The sequence below is a fragment of the Heterodontus francisci genome, chromosome 3 (assembly GCF_036365525.1).
Source record: "Heterodontus francisci isolate sHetFra1 chromosome 3, sHetFra1.hap1, whole genome shotgun sequence".
Classification (NCBI taxonomy): domain Eukaryota; kingdom Metazoa; phylum Chordata; class Chondrichthyes; order Heterodontiformes; family Heterodontidae; genus Heterodontus; species Heterodontus francisci.
In genome coordinates, this window is record NC_090373.1 from 162,264,628 (window position 1) to 162,287,390 (window position 22,763).

Here is a 22,763-nt window from a genome sequence, read left to right on the forward strand (position 1 = left end):
CTGTTTTAGTTTCAGAATAAAATCCACCAGCCAGGTTTCTCTAATAAAGAACAAAATTATTAATTTATTATAAAACAAGACTTATTCAATAAAAATGCAAAGCTTAATAACACACAGGCTGAAATATGAAAGTTCCCTTTTAAATCAACCCAACACACACACGCAACACACACACACACACTGGTTACAGAAAACTAAAGAAGTTTTCTCTGCAGAGATCACTTTCCAAAAAAGACAAAAATAATAATTTCGCCAAATACTTGTTAATTCTTGAAGAAAAAGGATAATATACGGAATGTTCCTAAATGGCTCTTTGGTCTGGCATCCAGGTATATGGAGATGGCTGTCACTGGGATCTTTCTCGAGCAGTTCTTTTCAGGTGACGTTGAGGATTAGTTGGCAGGCTTTTCATGCTGCATCACTTTCTCTATTTCTCACACTGGATTCTCAGAGTTACTCTAAGAGGTTGAATAGGATGAGTTGGTTGCCTCTCTCTCTTAGTAGGCTTACACTCCAACTGACATTCAAAACAGTCCACCCCCAATTGAACCAAAACAATATCCAAAAACGAAACCAACTCTTGACCACTATAAACCATGACATGCCACTTCTCTGTAAACAACTCCCATAGTTAGCAAGGCTCCTGCTGTTTACTTAGCTTAAGACAAGTGACTTCCAGTAAGTGTTTGTTTTTAAGCAAAGTCCCAAATGTCCTTCCCAATGGCCCTTTTTTGTTTATAAAAGGCCAGCATATCCTCAGGTATTTCCACAGACTTTTACACACATGTCCATAAAAAATACTGAAAATTGGAAGCCTCTTCATAACATCTTAAAAACATTAATCGTATTAGATTTACTATGTAGTATTACAATTTAGGTTGCCGCGGGCGGGGAGTGGGGGGGCAGCGGAATTCTGTGATTATTAATCTGTTTTTAAAGGGGTTCTTCAAACAAAAAATTTTGAGAACAACTGATCTAAGACACATTCTTTGGAAAGAAAGAGTGTTCTAATATATTAAATTCATCACAAAAATTTTAGGGCAGTTCAAACACCGACAGAGACAGTAATCATTTATTCATTTAAGATTATTGCAGACCAAGAATATCAGTGGGTTTAATAATAAATGTCCTCTCTTCTGTGTATATTTTTACTACATCATTGTAATATTTAATCATGTAATAACTTTTAAAAGCAGATGGAAAAGCTCTTTTTGTGGCAATAGAAAAACTTCACTTACTTTCCATAACTTGAATAACTTCTTTCAAAAGAGCCTCTGGAGTTTTCTCAGCAATCTCCAACACTGTATATACAGTTGAGATAAGCATTCCATCAATCATGTTCCAGCTACGTATGTAATCAAAAAGAATCTTGCGATAATGATCCATTTCTGGGCCTTCTGGATAACCTCCCTCAGCAACCTCAGGTAATATGATTTCTAAGTTTGATATTGAAACAGAATTTAATTTAAAATCATATGTGTTTGGCATTTCAATATATTTATTTTTAAATTTGCTTTTTTATGAGTTCTGTAATATATCTACCAAAGACCATTGACAATACCTAATTTCCAAATCTTGCTCTTGGGATGTTACCAACTCATGCTTTGATTTTTTTTAAATTTGTTCTTGGGATGTGAGCATCTTTGGCAAGGCAGTATTTGTTCTAGTTGCCTCAGGGCATTTGCAGTCAACCACATAGTATAGAAATGGAGTCACATGTAGGCCAGACTGGGTACAGTTGATAGCTTCCCTTCCCTAAAGGACAACAGTGAACCAGTTTTTCATGACAATCCAGCAGCTTTCATTGTTATATTCTGGTGCTAACCTTTAAATTATCAGTTGTTTATAAATTAAATTTCACAACTTGTCATGGTAAGAATTGAACTCACTGATGGCTAGTCTAATATCATAACTACTAGGCTAATCATACCAACTGTGGGGTATCAAGACCATATTTGGGAATGCAGGATGAGTATCTTACATTCTTGCAGCCTGACATCAGATGGCATAATTGCATTAATCCCTTTACTAAAACCTACTGGGGACAATTGTCCTGGCTCCTATTAGGTGATGCAAAATCAGGCAATCACAAGTTCATCAGCTCAGGCAACTAAGAAGAGATTTCTTTTGGAAGTAGTGGGGATGAGATTGAAGAATTAAGCAGATAAAAATATGGCTAGAATTCTTCCCTGATGGCTCCAGGCTTCAAGCTCATTAGCTTCAGTCTGGTGAAAGAAGTAACAGACTCAAAATCAATGCACACTATACTATTTAATTTGGTCTCAGATATGGATACTTGCATCTGTTGGTAAAATGGCAGTGGCTTATTAACACTTAAAAAAAAATATTTTTCATTACTAACATTTATAACATTACAACCTGTTGGTTCGCACTGCAGTTTCTAAGTATGTTAGCTTCTGACAATACAAATACAGTCATTATCATAAGTGGTGAACAACATAATATATAGAGAGAATGTGGCACTAAAGGAATTCACTTATATTCTAAGCATGAATTTGTAACTTTCATAAGCAAAATTAGGAACTAGGCACCTTTTACAGTTCGAGGAGGTTCATTCTTGGATAAAGCTTACTATTATATTTGATTACCGAACGTAATTTCACCTACCTTCAGATTTTTTTTTAAAAAGGCTTTTTAAATATTTTTGAAAGGTGTGAAACTTTTAAATGTTGATGTTCAGAGGGACTTGGTGTACTTGTACAAGGAACACAGAAAGTTAGCATGCAGATACAACAAGCAAATAGGAAGGCAAATGGCACGTTGGCCTTTACTGTAAGGGGATTGGAGTACAAGAATAAGAAAGTCTTGCTACAATTGCACAGGGTTTTGATGAGACCACACCTGGAGTACTGAATGTAGTTTTGGTCCTCATATTTAAGGAAAAGATATACTTGCATTGGAGATGGTACAGCGAAGGTTCACTAGATTAGTTCCTGGGATGAGAGTTGAGGATTGATGAGGTTTGCCCTATGATGAAAGGCTGAGTAAATTGGGCCTATACTCTCTGGAGTTTGGAAGAATGAGAGAGAGGTGATCACACTGAAACATACATGATTCTGAAGGGGCTTGATAAGGTAGACACTGAGAGGTTGTTTCCCCTGGCTGGGGAATCTAGAACAGGGGGCACAGTCTCAGTATAAGGTGATGATCATTTAGGACTGAGACAAGGAGACATTTCTTCACTCAGAGGGTTGTGAATCTTTGGAATTCTCTGCCCAGAGGGTTGTGGATGCTCCATCGTTGAATATATTTAAGGCTGAGATAGACAAATTTTTGATCTCTTAGGGAATCAAAGGATATGGGGAGTGGGCAGGAAAGTGGAATTGAGGCGGAGGATCAGCCATGATCGTATTGAATGGTGCAGTCCTGCTCCTATTTCTTGGGTTCTTCTAACTTGCACTTATACAGCACCTTTCGCAATCACGGGACATCCCAAAGCATTTTACAGCCAATGATATATTTTTGAAGTCAAATCACTGTTGTAATGTTGGAAGTACTGCAGCCAATTTGCGCAGAGCTAGCTCCCAAAAGCAGTAATTTCAATGCTCTTTTTGATTATGCTCACACAAATCATTGAACATACTGAGACACATCAGTACCAGGAAAAGGAATCATGATGTCACTGTCTCTTTGAATGAAAACCTCCGTACCCTTTTGCTCCTCATCATCCAATGATTGAATGGTGCCAGAAAATGTGCAGATGCTAGCTGCCTCCATAGCTGCAGAAGTGGTGCAGCCTGCTGCTTGGATGTCTCAAGCCCTTGCTGAATGGCCAGAGGTCAATACCATAAACATCTCAGGAATTTTTAACTGGAACATGGCAGTCAGTCACCTCCCACGCTCCAACCACCGAAGAAGTATCTTATAAGATAGTAAAATGCTAAATGCAGGAGAAGACTTTTGGTCCATCTAGTCCACCTATCTACAGGATTCCCTTGATTGATTACTATGATCGCTGGCAGCAAGCTTTCAAACTCCTTTTTGAAACGCATCAAGGTTTCTTCTTCCACCACTTGTGCTGGCAATCCATTAACTTAGAATCATAGAAATCATAGAACGTTTAAGGCACATAAAGAGGCCACTTGGCCCATCGTGTCTGTGCCGGCCGAAAAATGATCCACCTATTCTAATCCCACCTTCCAGCATTTGGTCCATAACCCTGCAGGTTACGGCACTTGAGGTGCACATCCAGACTCCTTTTGAATGAGTTGAGGGTTTCTGCCTCAAATACCCTTTCAGACAGTGAGTTCTGGACCCCCACCACCCTCTGGGTGAAAAAGTTTTTCCTCATCTCCCTTCTAATTTTTCTATCAATCACTTTAAATCTATGCCCCCTAGTCACTGACCTCTCTGCTAAGGTGAATAGACCCTTCACTTCCACTCTATCCAGGCTCCTCAAACTTTTGTACATTTCAATAAGATCTCCTCTCAGCCTTCTCTGTTCCAAGGAGAACAACCCCAGCCGATACAATCTTTCCTCATAGCTGCATTTTTCCAGTCCTGGCAACATCCTTGTATAGCTCCTCTGTGCCCTCTCTAGTGCAATTACATCCTTTCTGTAATGAGGTGACCAGAACTGCACACAGTGCTCAAGTTGTGGCCTAACCAATGAATTATGCAGTTCCAGCATAACCTCCCTGCTCTTTATTCTATACCTCGGCTTATAAAGGAAAGGATTCCATATACAACAAAAACAAGAAATGCTGGAATCACTCAGCAGGTCTGGCAGCATCTGTGGAAAGAGAAGCAGAGTTAACGTTTCGGGTCAGCGACCCTTCTTCGGAAGGGTCCGAAGGGTTCCGAAGAAGGGTCGCTGACCCGAAACGTTAACTCTGCTTCTCTTTCCACAGATGCTGCCAGACCTGCTGAGTGATTCCAGCATTTGTTGTTTTTGTTTCAGATTTCCAGCATCCGCAGTATTTTGCTTTTATTAAAGGATTCCATATGCCTTCTTAACCACCTTATCGACCTATTCTACTACCTTCATGGATCTGTGGACATTCACTTCAAGGTCCCTCACTTCTGCTACACTTCTCAGTATTTTCCCATTTATCGTGTATTCCTTTGCCTTGTTTGACCTCCCCAATTGCATCACCTCAAACTTCTCCAGATTGAATTCCATTTGCCACTTTTCTGCCCATCTGACCAGACCATCAATATCTTCCTGTAGCCTGCAGCTATCCTCCTCGCTATCTACCACAAGGCCAATCTTTGTGTTGTCCGCAAACCTCTTGATCATGCCCCCTATATTTAGGTCCATATCGTTAATATATTACCACAAAAAGCAGGTGACCCAGTACTGAGCCCTGCGGAACGCCACTGGAAATTGCCCTCCAGTCGCAAAAACACCCGTCAACAATTACCCTTTGTTTCCTGCCACTGAGTCAATTCTGTATCCACCTTGCTGCAATTCCTTGGATCCCATGGGATCTTATTTTTGTAACCAGTCTGCCATGTGGGACCTTGTCAAAAGACTTGCTAAAATCCATGTAGACCACATCAACTGCACTACCGTCATCTATCTTCCTTGTTATTTCTTCAAAAAATTCAATCAAGTTGGCCAAACAAGATCTTCCCTCAACAAATCCATGCTGACTATCCTTGATTAACCTGTGACTTTCTAAGTGACGGTTTATCCTGTCTCTCAGAATATATTCCAATAATTTGCCCACTACTGAGGTTAGACTGACTGGCCGGTAATTATTCAGTCTATCCCTCGCTCCCTTTTTAAACAGAGGTACAACACGAGCAGTTCTCCAATCCTCTGGCACCACACCTGTATCCAGTGAGGACTGGAAAATGATGGTCAGACCTTTTACTATTTCCTCTCTTGCTTCTTTTAACAGCCCTGGCCCTGGTGATTTATCAACTTTCAAGGATGCTAATGCCATTAATACGTCCTCTCTCCCTATGTTTATCACATCCAATACTTCACACTCCTCCTCCTTAAATACAATATTTGCATCGTCCCCCTCTTTTGTGAAGACAGACGCAAAGTATTCATTAAGAACCATACCAACAACTTCCGCCCCTACATATAGGTTACCTTTTTGCTCTTTTATGGGCCCTACGCCCTCCTTAGTTATCCTACTACTCTTAACGTATTGATAAAACATCTTTGGGTTCACCTTGATTTTGCTTGCCAATATTCTTTCATGCCCTCTCTTTGCTTTCCTAATTTTCTTTTTGATTTTACCCCTCCACTTTCTATACTCCTCTTGGCTTTCTGTAGCATTGAGTTCTCGGTGTCGGACATAAGCTTTCCTTTTCTGCCTTATCTTGCCCTGTAAGCTCCTTGACATCCATGGGGCTCCAGATTTGGCCATCTCACCCATTTTTTTCATGGGAACATGTTTACTCTGAACCCCCTGAATCTCCCCTTTGAATGCTTCCCAATGCTGTGACACTGATTTACTTTCAAGTAGTTGTTTCATGTCCACTTTTGCTAGATCACTCCACAGTTTAGTAAAATTGGCTTTGCCCCAATTGAGAACTCTAACTCCTGTTCTATCTCTGTCCTTTTCCATAATTATGTTAAAACTGACTGAATTATGATCACTACCACTAAAATGCTCTCCCACTGCCACTCCTTCCACCTGCCCAGCTTCATTTCCGAAAACTAAATCTAAAACTGCACCCTCTCTTGTTGGACTTGTTACATACTGAGCAAAAAGGTTCTGCTGAATGCACCTCAAGAATTCTGCTCCCTCAATTCCTTTCACACTAAAACTATCCCAGTTAATATTGGGGTAATTAAAATCCCCTACTATTACTGCCCTATTTTTCTTGCACTTCTCAGAGATTTGCCTACATATCTGCTCTTCTATCTCCCTGTGACTGTTTGGGGGTCTCAAGTACACTCCCAGCAGTGTGACTGCCCCTTTTTGTTCCTTAGCTCAATCTATATGGCCTCATTTGATGAACCTTCCAACATATCATCCCCCCTCATAGCTGTAATAGTTTCCTTGACCAAAATTGCCACTCTCCCTCCTTTCTTAACCCCCTCCCTATCACATCTGAAAACCCTGTAACTAGAAACGTCGAGCTACCATTCCTAACCCTCCCTAAGCCATGTTTCTGTAATAGCTATGATATCATACTGCCACGTGTCTAACTATGCCCTCAGCTCATCTGCTTTATTTTCTGTACTCCTTGCATTGAAATAGATACCCGTGAGCACTGCTAAACTCTTTTTTTTAATTTTCTGACCTTTATTTCCGCTGTCCTCCACCTCATCCATTAATTTTCCGCCTTCCATTTTAGTTTCTGATTTTGTCCAAACTGAGTCTACCCTCAGGTCCCCATCCCCCTGCAAAACTAGTTTAATCCTTCCCCAACAGCACTAGCAAAAGGTCCCGCAAGGAACTTAGTCCCCGCTCTGTTCAGGTGCAACCTGTCCGGCCTGTACAGGTCCCATCTCCCCCAGAGCCGGTTCCAATGTCCCAGGAATCTAAAGCCCTCCTTCCTGCACCATCTTTCCAGCCACACATTCATCTGTCTTATCCTTCTATTTCTATACTCACTTGCGCGTGGTACTGAGAATAATTTGGAGATTACTACTTTTAGGTTCTGCTTGCTAATTTCTTACCTAGATCCCTAAATTCTGACTGCGGGACCACATCTCTCTTTCTACCTATGTCAATGGTTCCGATGTGGAGCACAATTGCTGGCTGTTCATTCTCCCCCTTCAGGATGCTCTGCAGCCGCTCTGTGACATCCTTGACCCTGGCACCAGGGAGGCAACACACCATCCTGGATTCACGTCTGCGGCCACAGAAACACTTGTCTGTTCCCCTGATTATTGAATCACGTATCACTATGGCTCTTCCAGTTTTCCCTGTACCCCCCTGTGCAGCTGAGCCACTCGTGGTGCCATGGACTTGGCTCTGATTGCACTCCCCAGGTGAAGTAGCACTGTCCTCAGTATTCAGAACTGAATACCTGTTGGAGAGGGAGATGCACTCAGGGGTCTCCTGCACGACCTGCCTGATTCTTTTTAACTGCCTGGTGGTCACCCATTCCCTCTCTCCCTGCATAATCTTAAGCTGTGGGGTGACCACATCTATAAATGTGCTATCCACGTAGCTCTCATCCTCAAGAATGTACCGCAGTGTCGTCAGCTGCCGCTCAAGTTCCAAAACCCGGAAGTGTCAAGCTGCTGCAATTGACAATGCTTCCTGCACAAATGGTTCTCCAGGATACGGGAGCACAGGAGGTGCACTCTCAAGGTTGAAGCATCTTTGCCATGCCTTTATTTATTAGTCGACCCTTTGCTACTGCTAAAACAAAACCTTAACCATACTACAACACCTTAGAATTATTAATAAAACCTTACCAGTACTGATAAATCCTACTAAAAATCAATACAGTTCACAAGTTAAAATAAACCTTACTCAAAAAAAGCTACTCACTTGTTCCTTATTATTAATACTTAATATTAAGCGAAATCCAAAGTACGGAAAGTCCTCATCAGGGAACTCCTCTTTGCTGACGATGCTGCTTTAACATCTCACACTGAAGAGTGCCTGCAGAGTCTCATCGACAGGTTTGCGGCTGCCTGCAATGAATTTGGCCTAACCATCAGCCTCAAGAAAACGAACATCATGGGGCAGGATGTCACAAATGCTCCATCCATCAATATTGGCGACCACGCTCTGGAAGTGGTTCAAGAGTTCACCTACCTAGGCTCAACTATCACCAGTAACCTGCCTCAGGATGCAGAAATCAACAAGCGCATGGGAAAGGCTTCCACTGCTATGTCCAGACTGGCCAAGAGAGTGTGGGAAAATGGCGCACTGACACGGAACACAAAAGTCCGAGTGTATCAGGCCTGTGTCCTCAGTACCTTGCTCTATGGCAGCGAGGCCTGGACAACGTATGTCAGCCAAGAGCGACGTCTCAATTCATTCCATCTTCGCTGCCTCCGGAGAATACTTGGCATCAGGTGGCAGGACCGTATCTCCAACACAGAAGTCCTCGAGGCGGCCAACATCCCCAGCTTGTACACACTACTGAGTCAGCGGCGCTTGAGATGGCTTGGCCGTGTGAGCCGCATGGAAGATGGCAGGATCCCCAAAGACACATTGTACAGCGAGCTCGCCACTGGTATCAGACCCACCAGCCGTCCATGTCTCCGCTTTAAAGACGTCTGCAAACGCGACATGAAATCCTGTGACATTGATCACAAGTCGTGGGAGTCAGTTGCCAGCGTTCACCAGAGCTGGCGGGCAGCCATAAAGACGGGGCTAAAATGTGGCGAGTCGAAGAGACTTAGTAGTTGGCAGGAAAAAAGACAGAGGCGCAAGGGGAGAGCCAACTGTGCAACAGCCCCGACAAACAAATTTCTCTGCAGCACCTGTGGAAGAGCCTGTCGCTCTAGAATTGGCCTTTATAGCCACTCCAGGCGCTGCTTCACAAACCACTGACCACCTCCAGGCGCTTACCCATTGTCTCTCGAGACAAGGAGGCCAAAGAAGAATATAAACTCTTTTTTAGTCTGCCAGTTGTTGAGACGCTATAACCCAGCTATTAACACACCCACCCGAACAGTCGTGTACTAACCCAGTTATTTACTACCCTTTCAATAAAAAAGTGCCTTCTACATTTACTATTTTCTTTTATTGTCCTCAATTTGAAAATATGACCCCCTTGTGCTTGAATTGTGCACATGGAAGAAAAGTTTACTTGGATCCAATTTGTTCAAGCCATTCATAACTTTAAACACATTATATCCCCATTAAATATCACGACAAGCATGCTTTTTGTCACCAAAGATCTGAAATATTTCACAAATGAACACTTAAATATATATTGCTTCATTTTCAGATTTTGATAACAGTTTTTTTTTAAAGAAAATACTCTTGCTTTGGAAATGTTGCCAAATGTTGACTGACCAGGTTCTGGTTCTGGTTCTGGTTCAGGTTCTGGTTCTGGTTGAGGTGCAGGTGCAATTTCCATTCCTGTTGTAGGTTCCGTTTCAGTAGCAGGTTCTAGCTCAGGTGCATTTTCAGTTGGAAGTTGTTGATCAGACTCAGTTTGATCTGGTTCTACTGTGGGCTGTGCTTCAGATATCTCTACATCTGACTTAGATTGGGTAGGTTCCTTCATTTCTTCGTCAGCTGTAGCTGAAATACAACAGTTGCGTTATTACGAGGCGGGCATGATAGTCTTTTCCTGAGTGTCAATTTCGTATATTTATAAATCAACCAATATATTGACATTGGACTACAGTTAATAGGTAACAATAAAAGTTGCTAACTTAAGATACTAATTTGTCAACATTTTCACTGTGTAAATTTTTTAAAAAACACAGGTAAATTCCAATAATTCATGATCATAAACTCATTACGGCCCAGAAGGTATCAAGTCCATGCCAGCTCTCTGTAGAGCTATCCAGTCAGTCCCGTTCTTTTGCTCTACCCCTATAGCCCTGCAAGTTTACTTCCCTCAAGTGCCCATCCAATTTCCTTCTGAAATCATCGCTCATCTCTGCTTCCACTACCCTCAAAGGCAGCAAGTTCCAGGCCATTACCACTCATTGCGTAAAATAGTTTTTCCTCACATCCCAACTGCACCTCCCAAAACTATAAATCTATGTCTTCTAGTCCTTGTACCATCAGCTAATGGGAACAGCTTATCTGTGTCTACATTATCTAAACTTGTCAAAATCTTGTACACCTCTGTCAAATTCTCCCTCAATCTCCTATGCTCCAAGGAGAACAACCTATCCTACATATTTAAGAAAAGCTAGAATTTTATAAAAGAGCTAAATTAATTCTGTCTAACTTTTTCTGCCTTAAGACTTCCTTTTTAAAAACTATATATTGCTTGCCTTTTTCATTTTTGGTTTTCACAGTCAACACATTACCAGTCTTCAGACAATTCGACTGACTCCACATAAAGAAATGGCTAAAGGCATGAATACAGCAATGGCTATGAGTCCTGCCAACATTCTGGCTGTCGTTCTGATGAATTGTGCTACAGAACTAGTTGCACCCCTAGTCAAGCTGTTCCAGTACAGCTATATTACTGGCATTTCCCCAATAATGCGGAAAATGGCCCAGTTATGTCCTGTCCACAAAAAGCAGGACAAATCCAATCCAGCCAATTACTGCCCTATCAGTCTACTCTCAACCATCAGCAAAGTGTTATCAAGTGGCAATTACTCAGTAACAACCTGCACACCGATGCCATTTAGGTGCCACCAGGGATACTCGGCTCCTGACCTCATTACAGCTTTAGCCCAAACATGGACAAAAGAGCTGAATTCCAGAAGTGAGGTGAGAGGGACATCAAGTCAGCATTTGACCGAGTGTGGCATCAAGCAGCCTTAGCAAAATTGAAGTCAATGGGAATCGGGGGGAGGGGGAAACACTCCACTGGTTGGAGTCATATCTAGCACAACGGAAGACGGTTGTGGTTGTTGGAAGCCAATCATTTCAGCCCCAGGACATTGCTGCAAGAGTTCCTCAGGGTAGTGTCCTAGGCCCAACCATCTTCAGCTGCTTCATCAATAACTTTCCCTCCAACATAAGGTGAGGATGTTCGAAGTTGATTGCACAGTGACCAGTAGCATTCACATCTCCTCAGATACTGAAGCAGTCAGTGTCCATATGCAGCTTGGGCTGATAAGTGGCAAGTAACATTTGTACCACTCAAATGCCAGGCAATAACCATCGCCAACAAGGGAAAATCTAACAGTCTCCCCTTGACATTCAATGGCATAACCATCAACATCCTGGGGGTCACCAAAAACTTAACTGGGCTAAGTCATATAAATACTGTAGTTGCAAGACTGGGAATTCTACAGTGAATAACTCACCTCCTAACTCCCCAAAGGCTGTCCACCATCTACAAGGCACACTTCAGGAGTGTGATGGAATATTCTCCACTTGCCTGGAGGAGTGCAGCTCCAACAACACTCAAGAAGCTTGACACCATCCAATACAAAACAGCTCGCTTGATTGGCATCCATCCACCACCTTAAACATTCACTCCCTCCACCAGCGCACAGTGGCAGCAGTGTGCACCCATCTACAAGATGCATTGCAGGAACCTGCCAAAGTTCCTTTGACAGCACCTTCCAAACTCACGACCCCCACCATCTAGAAGAACAAAGGCAGCAGATGCATGTGAACACCACCAGCTGCAAGTTCATCTCCAAGTCACACACCATCCTGACTTGGAACTATATCGCCATTCAAAGAACAAAGAACAGTACAGCACAGGAACAGGCCATTCGGCCCTCCAAGCCTGCGCAGATCTTGATGTCTGCCTAAACTAAAACCTTCTGCACTTCTGGGGACCGTATCCCTCTATTCCCATCCTATTCATGTATTTGTCAAGATGCCTCTTAAACGTCATTATCGTACCTGCTTCCACCACCTCCCCCGGCAGCAAGTTCCAGGCACTCACCACCCTCTGTGTAAAGAGCTTGCCTCGCACATCCCCTCTAAACTTTGCCCCTCTCACCTTAAACCTATGTCCCCCAGTAACTGACTCTTCCAACCTGGGAAAAAGCTTCTGACTATCCACTCTGTCCATGCCGCTCATAACTTTGTAAATCTCTATCATGTCACCCCTCCACCTCCGTCGTTCCAGTGTAAACAATCCGAGTTTATCCAACCTCTCCTCACAGCTAATGCCCTCCAGACCAGGCAACATCCTGGTAAACCTCTTCTGTACCCTCTCCAAAGCCTCCACGTCCTTCTGGTAGTGTGGCGATTCCTTCACTGTTGCTGGGTCAAAATTCTGGAACTCCCTCCCCAACAGTACTGTGGGTGTACCTACCCTACATTGACTGCAGCAGTTCAAGAATGCGGCTCACCACCACCAAGGGCAATCAGGAATGGGTAATAAATGCTAGCCTTGCCAGAGATGCTCACATCCCAAGAATAATTTTTTTTTTTAAATCAGTGGACCACTCCAAAGTGCTTTACAGCCAATGAAATACTTCTGAAGTTTCATCACTGCTGTAATGTAGGAAACATAGAAGCTAATTTGTGCACAGCAAGCTACCAAACACAGCAATGTAATAATGACCAGATGTTCTGTTTTTGTGATGTTGATTGAAGGATAAATATTGGCCAAGACACTGATAACTCCCCTGCTCTTCTTCAAAATAGTGGCATGGGATCTTTTATTTCCATCTGAGAGAGCAGATGAGGTCTCAGTTTAACGTCTCATCCAAAAGACAGCATATTTGACAGCTCAGCACACCCTCAGGTGAAGTTGTGGAGTGGGAATTCAACCCAGAACATTCTCACTCAGAGGCAAGTGTGCTACCAACTGAGCTACAGCTGGCCAGTCTACCCCTAAGGGTCTATCATACTGTTCTGAGACCGCATATTAGGTACATGAGAATGATCAGTTGACTTTGCTCCGACAGAATTTTCTTTCTTTTGTGTGAGGAAACTTGTCATCTTACTCAATAATTCCCCCCAGTCCTACGGCTTTTCAGCAAATTAATCCAGTCCTGATAATGCAACACCAATTTTACACAAATCCAGTAATGTTGAATCATACAATGTTAAGAGCAGAGCAAAATGGGAATTTAGTGCCAAAAATTACTAACTAATTTGAATTAAGAAACTTAGAAATAAGAGTGGTAAACTGTAAGTCAAAGTTGATACTTTTTTGACTTTGGGATATCACTAGGATCAAATGTGTAAATTAAAAAATTAGTATGGATTTATAACATTGCATCGTATTGTGGAATTTATTTTATTAAAGCAACATACCTTCATTTTCCCCTTTCATCTCCAACAATTCTGTCTGTTGATTTTCTGCTTCTGCTTGTTCTAAAGCTTCTCTATGGAAATAGTACATCATGAAAACTGTCTGCTTTGACTCCTGTAGAATTCTCAGAAAACAATTTTATTAAAATTCATTCCTTGTGCCATATTATCAGTTTGAATTTTAAAATCCTCATCCTTGTTTTCAAATCCCTCCATGGCCTCACCCCTCTCTATCTCTATAACCACCAACAGCCCTGTAAGCCTTTGAGATCTCTGCGCTCCACTAATTCTGGCATCTTGCACATCCCCTATTTTAATCACCGCACCATTGGCAGTTATGCCTTCAGCTGCCAAGGCCCTAAGCTCTGCAATTCCCTCTCTAAATCTATCCACCTCTCTCTCGTCCATTAAGATGCTCCTCAAAAACTACGTATTTCACCAAGCTTTAGGTCATTTGTCCTGATATTTCCTTCTGTGACTTGGCTTCAAATTTTTACTGATAACACACTTGATAAACACATTGGGATATTTGTTATATTAAAGGACCTACATAGATACAAGTTGTTGTTGAATTATTTCACATTTTCTACTCCCTCTGTTTTACCATCAGAGACTGACTATTTGGACAGTACGCCCCCATCCTCTGCAATGCTCTGTCAAAACCATTTTGCCTTGCTACATCTTTCTCTTCTTTCAAAAACTTCCTGCCTTTGTCTTTTACTTCTCTCCTCACCACTTACATAAATTGTGAAAGCTACTGGACCAAAATGTAGGCTATAAAGTATCCAACAGATGTATTAAATTGTTAATGCATAAATCAACTGAAGCAGTGGTGCACTTTAGATTTACAGTAGTTCAAGAATTAACTAGATCTCCTTGCTAAACTTCAATGTAAACTTTATCGGAGAAAAGGTCCTAGATCATTAATCTGGTCATTTGCTGCTGACCATCCTTCGCATTTTTCTGCTTATTTATCTCGTTCTAATGGCTTCAAGTAGACTACCTATAATTAATTTGAACGACACAGCTGAGAAAAATCTTTTCAAGAAAATTACTAGGGCAAAGGAAATTTAGACATGTGCCTCTTCAACTCAAAAAGACCTGTCATACATATATGCAAGCTAAATCTAAAATAGGAAATATAGATTAAATGATTAAAAAGGACTAGAGGAGCAGAACCACACATCTTTAAAATCAGACAAGTTGATAAAGCTATAGAAAAAAAGAACACTAGGTATGAGAGGCTTTAATTATAAAGATAGACCTAAGAAACTAGGGCTATTTTCATTAGAGAAAGGTTAAAATAAGATCTGATAATATGTAAAATTATGCAGAGTTGGATAAAGCAAATAAGGAAACCCCTTTTCATTGGTTGGTGAGCTAGTAATGAAACAGCATAAATTTAATAACTTTACCAAAAGAAAAAGGGAGACATTAGGAGAATATTTTTATATACACAAAGTGTTGTTACAAGCATGGAATACCCTACCAGAATCAGTGATGGAACCAGGTTCCAAAATTGTTTTAAAAGCGAAATGGATAAATATTCAAAAAATAATTCTTCTGAAGGTATGAAGAATGGAGCTAAATGGTTATTTCAGCATTGGCATTATGGGCTGAATGGCCTCCTTTCGTGATGTAAAATTTATTGATTCTTTGAATGCAATGGGAAAATGAAAAATTGGATTTATGATCCTTTTAAAGAAAAGCAAAAAAAAAGAACAATTTTCTTTAGAAAGAACTATCCAGCTGATAAGAATGGTCAAGAGGCATCTTGAAGTGGCACAGGAAAGGAAAATTGTAATGGTGCTATTATGTGGTAACATAATAACACCAAAACATTTTAGGCGCGAAATTATCATCAGTAGTGGTGCCTTCTGATCATCCTCTTAGGGATGAGTGTTGCCCCGTCAGCATCTTCTGGCACGGCCTATGCAGCGCACCACCTTTAGAAGGGCGCTTGTATGGGTGTCCTCTGCGAGTGTCAGTAGCAACTGAATGCATCTCATCATAACATCACACAGCCCAACAGGCTGATATGACACCCATTTACCAAATTTGGACCTCTCAAGTTTCAGCCTTGGCTCTATGATACCATCTTGTCCATATATTAGAAAATTGTGGTTCAAGCCCCATAACAAAGACTTGAATACATAATCGAGCCTAACATTTCAGCCTAATACTGGAGGAGTGCTGTATCATCAGAGGTTCCATCTTTTGAAATGAGGTCCCAATTGCCACCTTGGGTAGACATAAAAGAACATATGGCACAATTAGAAGAGCTGGTATCCTCACAAACATTTCTCCATCAACTTCACTTAAGCAAATTATCTGCTCATTTATCTGATTTCCGTTTGTGATTCCTTGCTATGGTTGCTGCCTTTCTCTACAACAGTGACTACAGTTCAAAAATCCTTAATTGGCTGTAAAGGGCTTTGGGACATCCTGAGGTCATAAAAATGTGCTATACTGATTTAAAATAAAATCCCAAATCTGTGCCCATCTTTCCTGAACTCCATGTTTGAATCCCTCCAATCAGGTTTCCACCCCTGCCACAGTACAGAAACATCTCTTGTCAAAGTCACAAATGGCATCCTGTGTGACTGTCACAAAGGTAAACTTTGCCTCCTCGTCCTTCTTGACTTGTCCGCAACATTTGGCACAGTTGACCAGAGCATCCCCCTCCAACGCTTCTCCACTGTCGTCTAGCAGGATGGGATCGCTCTCACCTGGTTCCATTCTTATCTAGCCAGAGAATCACTTGCAATGGCTTCTTTTCGTGCTCCCGCGCCATTATCTCTGGAGTCTCTCAAGGATCTATGCTTGGCACCCTCCCATTTCTCATCTACATGCTGCACCTCAGTGACATCATCTGAAAACACAGTGTTAGTTTTCACATGTACACTGACGACACCCAGGTCTACCTCACCACCACCTCTCTTGACTCCTCCACAGTTGCAAACTCAGACTGCTTTTCCGACATCCAGTACCGGATAGGATCATAGGAGCAGGAGTAGGCCATTAAGCCCATCGAGCCTGCTCCGCCATTCAATACAATCATGGCTGATCATCCACTTCAATGCCTTTTTCCTACACTATCCCCATATCCCTTTACATTAGTATTTTTTAAAGGGCGTAACTAATTAATCTAAAGGTAAGTCATAGCAGGAGAGCTCGCACCCGTGATATGCTGCTCCTGCGCTATGTGGGAAATCAGGGACGCTTCCAGTGTCCCTGATGAGCATGTGTGCAGGAAGTGTATCCATCTGCAGCTACTGGCTACCCGCATTACGGAGCACGAGCTGCGGGTGGATTCACTGTGGAGTATCCGGGATGCTGAGGATGTCGTGGATAACACATTTAGCGAGGTGGTCACACCACAGGTAATGGCTGCACAGGCAGAAAAGGGATGGGTGACCACCAGGTGGAGTAGTAGGCGCAGGCAGGTAGTGCAGGAGTCTCCTGTGGCCGACCTTCTCTCAAACAGATATACCGCTTTGGATACTAGCGGGATGGATTTCCAGGGGAAAGCAGCAACAGCCAAGTTCGTGGCACCATGGATGGCTCTCCTGCACAGCAGGGGTGGAAAAAGACTGGGAGAGCCATAGTGATAGGAGATTCAGTTGGAAGGGGAACAGACAGGCATTTCTGTGGCCACAAACGAGACTCCAGGATGGTATGTTGCCTCCCTGGTGCTAGGGTCAAGGATGTCTCGGAGCTGCTGCAGGACATTCTGAAGGGGCAGGGTGAACAACCAGTGATCGGGGTACATGTCGGTACCAACGACACAGGTAGACAAAGGGATGAGGCCCTGCAAGATGGATTTAAAGGAGTTAGGAGCTAAATTAAAAAGCAGGACCTCAAAGGTAGTCATCTCAGGGTTACTTCCTGTGCCATGTGTTGGTGAGTATAGGGACAAAAAAATAGACCAGATGAATAAGTATCTAGAGAAATGGTGCAGGAGGGAGGGATTTAGATTCCTGGGACATCGGGACCGGTTCTGGGGAAGGCGGGACCTGTACATGCAGGACGGGTTACACGCAGGCAGGACTGGAACCGATGTCCTCCCAGGGGCGATTGCTTGTGCTGTTGGGGAGAATTTAAACTAGAATGGCAGGGGGATGGGTAACTGAGTGGGGAGACTGAGGAGGAGGAAACAAGGATAGAAACGAAAGACAGGAAACAAAAAGACAAAAGTGGAAGGCATAGAAATCGAGGGCAAGAAACAAATAGGGCCATAGCGCGAAATAATGCAAAGATGACTAAGAATGTTAAAAAGACAAGCCGAAAGGCATTGTGCCTCAATGCGCAGAGTATTATCAATAAGGTAGGTGAATTAACCGCGCAAATAGATGTAAATGGATACGATATAGTTGCGATTATGGAGACATGGCTGCAGAGTGACCAAGGATGGGAACTGAACATCCAAGCATATTCAATATTAAGGAAGGACAGGCAAAAAGGGAAAAGAGGTGGAGTAGCATTGTTAGTAAAAGAGGAAATCAATACAATAGTGAGGAAGGATATTAGCTCAGAGAATTCTGATGTGGAATCTGTATGGGTGGAGCTAAGAAACACCAAGGGGCAGAAAACATTGGTGGGGGTTGTATATAGACCCCAAACAGCAGTGGTGATGTAGAGGATGGCATTAAACAGGAAATTAGAGGCGCATGCAATAAGGGTGCAACTGTAATTATGGGTGAATTTAATCTACATATAGATTGGGCAAACCAAATTAGCAATAATACTGTAGAGGAGGATTTCCGGGAGTGCATACATGGTGGTTTTTTGGACCAACACGTTGAGGAACCAACTAGAGAACTGGGTATTGTGTAATGAGAAAGGATTAGTTAACAATTTTGTTGTGCGGGGTCCCTTGGGGAAAAGCAACCATACATGATAGAATTCTTCATTAAGATGGAGAGTGAGAGAGTTGATTCCAAGACTAGGGTCCTGAATCTAAATGAAGAAAACTATGAAGGTATGAGGCGCACGTTGGCTATGATAGATTGGGGAATGTTACTAAAAGGGTTGACAGTGGATTGGCAATGGCTAGCATTTAAAGAGCGCATGGATGAATTACAATTGTTCATTCCTGTCTGGCTCAACCGTGGCTTACAAAAGAAATTAGGGATAGTATTAGGTCCAAGGAGGAGAACTATAAAATGGCCAGAACAAGCAGCAAACCTGAGGATTGGGAGCAGTTTAGAACTCAGCACAGGAGGACAAAGGGATTGATTAAGAAGGGGAAAATAGAGTATGAGAGTAAGCTTGCAGAGAACATAAAAACTGACTGTAAAAACTTCAATAGATATGCGAAGAGAAAAAGATTAGTGAAGACAAATGGGGGTCCCTTACAGTCAGAAACGGGGGAATTTATAATGGGGAACAAAGAAATGGCAGATCAATTAAATATATACTTTGGTTCTGTCTTCACAAAGGAGGACACAAATTAACTCCCAGAAATGTTGGGGAACATAGGGTCTGGTGAGAAGGAGGAACTGTATGAAATCAGTATTAGTAAGGAATTAGTGTTAGAGAAATTGATGGGATTGAAGGCCGATAAATCCCCAGGGCCTGATAATCTACATCCCAGAATATTTAAGGAAATGCACCTAGAAATAGTAGATGCATTGCTGGTCATTTTTCAAAATTCTATAGACTCTGGGACAGTTCCCACGGATTGGAGGGTAGCTAATGTAACTCCATTATTTAAAAAAGGAGGTAGAGAGAAAACGGGGAATTATAGACCGGTTAGCCTGACATCAGTAGTGGGGAAAATGCTAGATTCCATTATAAGAGATGTAATAGCAGAGCACTTGGAAAACAACGACAGGATCAGACAAAGTCAACATGGATTTACGAATGGGGAATCATGCTAGACAAATCTACTGGAATTTTTTGACGATGCAACTAGTAGAATAGATAAGGGAGAATCAGTGGATGTGGTGTATTTGGACTTTCAGAAAGCTTTCGATAAGGTCCCATGTACGAGATTAGCATACAAAATTAAAGCACATGGGATTGGGGGTAAGATACTGACATAGATAGAGAACCGGTTGGCAGACAGGAAACAAAGAGTAGGAATAAATGGGTCTTTTTCCAAGTGGCAGGCAGTGACTAGTGGGGTACCACAGGGATCAGTGCTAGGACCCCAGCTTTTCACAATATATATTAATGACATAGATGGGGAATTAAATGTAATATATCAAAGTTTGCAGATGCCACAAAGCTGGGTGGGATTGTGAGCTGTGAGGAGGATACAGAGAAGCTCCAGTGTGATTTGGACAGGTTGAGTGAGTGGGCAAATACATGGCAGATGCAGTATAATGTGGATAAATGTGAGGTTATCCACTTTAGTTGCAAAAACAGAAAGGCGGATTATTATCTGAAGGGCGATAGATTGGGAAAGAGGGAGGTGCAGCGAGACCTGGGTGTCCTTGTGCACCAGTCACTGAAAGTAAGCATGCAGATGCAGCAGGCAGTTAAGAAGGCAAATGGTATGCTGGCCTTCATAGCGAGAGGATTCGAGTACAGGAGCAAGGATGTCTTGCTGCAATTATACAAAGCATTGGTGAGACCACATCTGGAGAATTGTGTGCAGTTTTGATTCCCTTATCTGAGGAAGGATGTTCTTGCTTTGGAGGAAGTGCAGCGAAGGTTCACCAGACTGATTCCTGGGACTGCAGGACTGACGTATGAAGAGAGATTGGGTCGATTAGGCTTGTATTCGCTCGAGTTTATAAGAATGAGAGGGGATCTCATAGAAACCTCCAAAATTATAACAGGACTGGACAGACTACATGCAGGAAGGATGTTCCCAATGGCGGGGGAGTCCAGGACCAGGGGTCACAGTCTAAGGATAAGGGGTAAGCCATTTAGGACTGAGATGAGGAGAGATTTCTTCACCCAGAGAGTGGTGAACCTGTGGAATTCTCTACCACGGAAAGCAATTGATGCCAAATGATTAAATAAATTCAGGAAAGAGTTAGATATAGTGCTTCGGGATAATGGGATCAAGGGATACGGGGAGAAAGTGGGAACAGGTTACTGAATTTGGATGATCAGGCATGATCGTATTGAATGGCGGAGCAGGGTCAAAGGGCCGAATAGCCTACTCCTGCTCCGATTTTTCTATGTTTCAACATCATCAGTATTTAGAAATCTGTCAATCTCTACTTTAAATATACTCAATGACTGAGCTTCCACAGCTCTCTGGGATAGAGAATTCCAAAGATTCACAACCCTCTGAGTAAAGACATTTCTCCTCATTTCGGTCCTAAGTGGCTTCCCCCTTATTTTGAAATTGTGTCCCCTGGTTCTAGACTCCCCAGCCAGGGGAAACATCTTAGATGTATCTATCCTGTCTATCCCTTTAAGTATTTAGTAGGTTTCAATGAGATCACCTCTCATTTTTCCAAACTCTACAGAATACAGGCCCAGTTTCTCCAATCTCTCTTCATCGGACAATCCCGCCATCTTGGGAACAAGTCTGGTGAATCTTCGTTGCACTCCCTCTATGGCAATAATATCCTTCCTAAGGTAAGGGGACCAAAACGGGACACAGTACTCCAGGTGCGGTCTAACCAAGGTTACTCTTGTACTCAAATCCTCTTGCAATAATTAACCTTCCTAATTGCTTGTTGCACCTGCATGTTAACTTTCAGTGACTTATTGATGAGAACACCCAGGTCCCTTTGTACATCTACACTTTCTAATCTCTTACCATTTCAGAAATACTCTGCACATCTATTCCGCCTATCAAAATGGATAGACTCACATTTTTCAACATTGTATTCCATCTGCCACATTCTTGCCCACTCACTACGTCTGTCCAAATCCCCTTGAACCCGCTTTGCATCTTCCTCACAACACACATTCCCAACCAGTTTGGTGTCATCTGAAAACTTTAAAATATTACATTTAGTCTCCACATCCAAATCATTGATATATATCGTGAACAGCTGGGGCCCAACTACTGATCCTTGCAGTACCACACTAGTCACAGCCTACCAACACGTGAATGACCCGTTTATTCCCACTCTCTGTTTTCTGCCTGTTAATCAATCCTTAATCCATGCCAGTATATTACCTACTATCCCATGTGCTTTAATTTTTCTAACCAACCTCCTATGGGAGACTTTATCAAAAGCCTTCTGAAAATCCAAGTATATCACATCCACCAACTCCCCTTTATCAATTCTGTTAGTAACATCCTCAAAACTCTCCCAACAGGTTCGTCAAACATGATTTCCCATTCATAAATCTATATTGACTATGCCCAATCAGATCATTATTATCCAAGTGTCCACTTATCACATCCTTTAGACTAGATTCTAGCATTTTCCCTGCTACTGATGTAGAAACATAGAAAATAGGAGGAGTAGGTCATTTGGCCCTTCGAGCCTGCATCGCCATTCAATACGATCATGATTGATCATGCAAACTCAGTACCCTGTTCCCGCTTTCTCCATGTTGACTTTGTCCGATCATGTCATTGTTTTCCAAGTGCTCTGCTGTTACATCTTTTATAATGGACTCTAGCATTTTCCCCACTACTGATGTCAGGCTAGCCAGTCTATAATTCCCTGTTTTCTCTCTGCCTCCTTTTTTAAATAGTGGGGTTACATTAGCTACCCTCCAATCCGTTGGAACTGTTCCAGAGTCTACAGAATTTTGTAAAATGACCAGCAATGCATCTACTATTTCAAGGTCCATTTCCTTAAATACTCTGGGATGTAGATTATCAGGCCCTGGGGATTTATCAGGCTTCAATCCCATCAATTTCCCTAACACCATTTCCCTATTAATACTGATTTCATACAGTTCCTCCCTCTCACTAGACCCTATGTTCCCCAACAGTTCTGGGAGGTAATTTGTGTCCTCCATTGTGAAGACAGAACCAAAGTATTTATTTAATTGGTCTGCCATTTCTTTGTTCCCCATTATAAATTCCCCCGTTTCTGACTGTAAGGAACCCCCATTTGTCTTCACTAATCTTTTTCT

The 22,763-nt window shown here is 42.3% G+C and overlaps 1 protein-coding gene across 5 annotated transcripts in view; it reads right to left on the reverse strand.

Moving 5' to 3' along the window:
- ak9 (adenylate kinase 9) overlaps positions 1-22,763 on the reverse strand; it is a 455,773-nt gene that overhangs the window by 275,262 nt on the left and 157,748 nt on the right. For all 5 annotated transcript variants that reach the window (XM_068027233.1, XM_068027231.1, XM_068027230.1 and 2 more), the window contains 3 exons: positions 13,761-13,831; positions 9,915-10,145; positions 1,239-1,436 (listed from right to left, as the gene is read on the reverse strand). In XM_068027233.1, coding sequence (XP_067883334.1) covers positions 1,239-1,436; positions 9,915-10,145; positions 13,761-13,831 — 500 coding nt within the window. The remainder of the gene's footprint in view (positions 1-1,238; positions 1,437-9,914; positions 10,146-13,760; positions 13,832-22,763) is intronic.